Source organism: Priapulus caudatus, unplaced genomic scaffold (assembly GCF_000485595.1).
Source record: "Priapulus caudatus unplaced genomic scaffold, Priapulus_caudatus-5.0.1 Scaffold1925, whole genome shotgun sequence".
NCBI lineage: Eukaryota > Metazoa > Priapulida > Priapulimorpha > Priapulimorphida > Priapulidae > Priapulus > Priapulus caudatus.
Genome location: NW_014578986.1, coordinates 39,788 through 42,764, shown reverse-complemented (window position 1 = coordinate 42,764; position 2,977 = coordinate 39,788). Strand labels below are relative to the sequence as shown.

Genomic DNA, 2,977 nt, shown 5'->3' with positions numbered 1-2,977 from the left:
GTGTCGCGATACAGCGGCCCGCCATACGATCATTGATACGCAGCGTCCGTGTCGCGATACAAACGATACGCATGTTTAACAGTGAATATGGCAAGCTCAACTTTGCTAAACTAAGCTAAACCATATAAGGCAAGCTAAAGCGCATGTAATTCATTTTAAGTTGAATTTCTCACTATTGTTTTAATGAAATCCCTCTCAGTATCGCGTAAATGTCCTCGGCTGTCGTAGAAATCGGTGTCAATATATGGGGCGCGCTTGTATTGCCGCCAAAATTGTTACCGCAAAACAATCAAGAGTGCTGATTGACTGGTGCGTGTCGTTATTGCACACGTACTGTCGCACTGTGGATGGCGCGCCGTGTATGTGAATTTCAAATTACAAACTGATCAAAATACAGATTTCGAAACTCAGTTGTTTTACGACAACTGTGAAATGCGTGATATAGAAATTTGTAGGCATATACTATTATTTACTTCTTCTACTTCTACTTCTATACTGGACAGTCCGTAAGGAATAAACGTCCAGGGCTATAGCTAGCCATGGGGTGTGACCTAGCTTGGGTAAAGCCAGGTAGTTAGCCTTTATTTATTTTTTATTTTTATTTTTTATTTTTATGCGCTCACTAGCATAATATACCCGTTAATTATAAATTTACAAATAAAAATTATAATAATAATAATAAAAGCATTATCAATTCGTACATGATATGGCAAATTTATCACAGCATGCACTTTACAATGTCTCTCTTTCTGTCTGTGTATCGAGATGCGCATCGTATTGCGACTAAAATGAATCGTTAAGCCCGGCGCACACGTGGCGATTTTTATCGCTAGTACTGGCGATTTTGTTGCCGGCGAGAGAATCGCCAAAGATCGCCACTGTGTGGCGTTGCATGGGCGATGGCGATTTTGAAGCCAAGAAACTCGTCGCTGGAATATCAAACATGTTGATATTTGTTGCCGAGTTCGCTGAACGATCGGCCACGGCGTGCGCTGCACTGGCGACGGATTCAGGCAACAGTTTTTGGATGTAACTAATTCAAATGCATGATTTAAAGCACCATGATCAAATATGGCAGGCCCTTGGTGTGGAAAAAAGCAGGGCAGGATGAGTGCTGTCTGAAAGTGTGGCGCAGGAACGCCGTGCGTCTTTTTGCTCATTACCGACGTGGCCTCTGTTACATGACTGGCGGTCCGCTACCACACCCGGCTTTACGCAACACGTACCCTCGATGTCTCGCAGAAAAATGCACGCGAATACCCTGAAGGGTTATCATGCCAACTGTAACTACTGCCATTCCAAAGAATGCTCATAAAATACTCTTCTCCATGCTCATTATTTGGTTCGTTCGGGGCCCAGTTAAACGAAGTAATGCCCTCTCCAGTAGAGAACCAGACCCACTCTCTCTCAGGTCCAGTGGCTACATCAACGCCCCCGATCCAGATCGATTCATTTTCTAGGATAGAGTCGGTGAACATATCAACAACGCTTTCCTCTCCGTTCGTGTCGACGGCCAGTAAGTCTGCATCAGTGGTCTGCATCAATTGCCAGACAACGCTGCCTTGCCGCAATCCAATCGACGGCGGTTGCGTTGAAGTAGTAGCATTTCTTCATGTACTCCGTGAAGCCCGTGTTACATTGATAAACTGCGCAAACGTGCAAGACGCACGGATAAGTAACGCGGTAGAAAGCAATCGCTAGCAAATCAAGGTAAATATAATGCTTTTCATAAATGTGCCTATACTAATACAATCAACTAATATATCGCAATTTAACATACGTCAATCAGAATGACTGTAAAGTTAAATGAAACAACTGTACAAAATACGAAATGCAGGGAGGCATGTCGCACAGCATATTACCCGCCTTATGAAAGAACTATAATGAAATTAACTGCGTAACCGAAAATTGTTAATCTCGTCGCATCATTCACGCACGAATGCACGCACACACGCATGCATATACGCGCGCATGAGCGCACTAACTCACGAACGCTCGCACGCACGCACGCACGCACGCACGCACGCACGTGCGCGCTTCCTTATGTACGCGCACACACACGCACGCACGCACACACACACACACGCGCGCGCGCACACACACGCACACGCACTCATATATGCACGCACACACACTCATATATGCACGCACACACACTCATATATGCACGCACACACACTCATATATGCACGCACACACACTCATATATGCACGCACACACACTCATATATGCACGCACACACTCATATATGCACGCACACACGCACGTACGAACTCACGCACGCACGTACTTGCTCACGGTAGCTATTATGAGGGGTACAAACCATTTTTCGTGTAGTTGCTGGTTCCAACGCTCGCTTCCGAACTTAAAGGCGGCACGGTCTCATCAAGAAACTCGCATGTCATGGAGCCGCCGTCCTGTGCGGGTGCGACGATATTGTAGCTCGTGCAGCGTGACATGCTATTCCAACGACACGCGCATTCCAGCGTGCTTCGTACGCCTGCAGTCGCCAGCACCGTCATGCCCTGTGGAACCGCATCCTTGTATACCGCAGAGTGTAGCCATCCTGCTCGTACGCGACCGTTGTTTTCCATACGATGAGCTGAACAACGCCGAGGAAGCAGACCAGTAGCTGCATCTTAGCAAAAGCGCGCATCCTGCCTATACTTACAGCGGCCGCTATAACGATGTCGCAGCTATACGCGCTCCCGCTGCCGCGCGCGACATAACCGCATTCTTTCGTGACGTGAGAATTCTTTTTCCTATCGATTTAAGTCTACCGTTGTCTTGACAGCGTAAACACGAGATACCCCCCCCCCACCACCACGCACTGGGTTGTCCGTACACGGGATACGGGGTATCGGGGAGGGAGCGTTGACTGCCATTAGTGTGATTGCTTGATTGCCATTAGTATCGCACACGAGTTCGTGGTACTATACAGGTTTTCGTTTGCGCACCTAAATATATATATATATT

At 47.0% G+C, this 2,977-nt stretch overlaps 1 protein-coding gene across 1 annotated transcript; it reads right to left on the bottom strand.

Moving 5' to 3' along the window:
- Positions 1–1,226: 1,226 nt before the first annotated feature.
- LOC106817921 (C-type lectin-like) lies at positions 1,227–1,478 on the bottom strand (the record flags this gene model as incomplete). Its single annotated transcript, XM_014822632.1, has 1 exon — positions 1,227–1,478. A coding segment is annotated over exon 1 (252 nt), but the record flags the coding sequence as incomplete, so codon positions are not given.
- Positions 1,479–2,977: the final 1,499 nt, after the last annotated feature.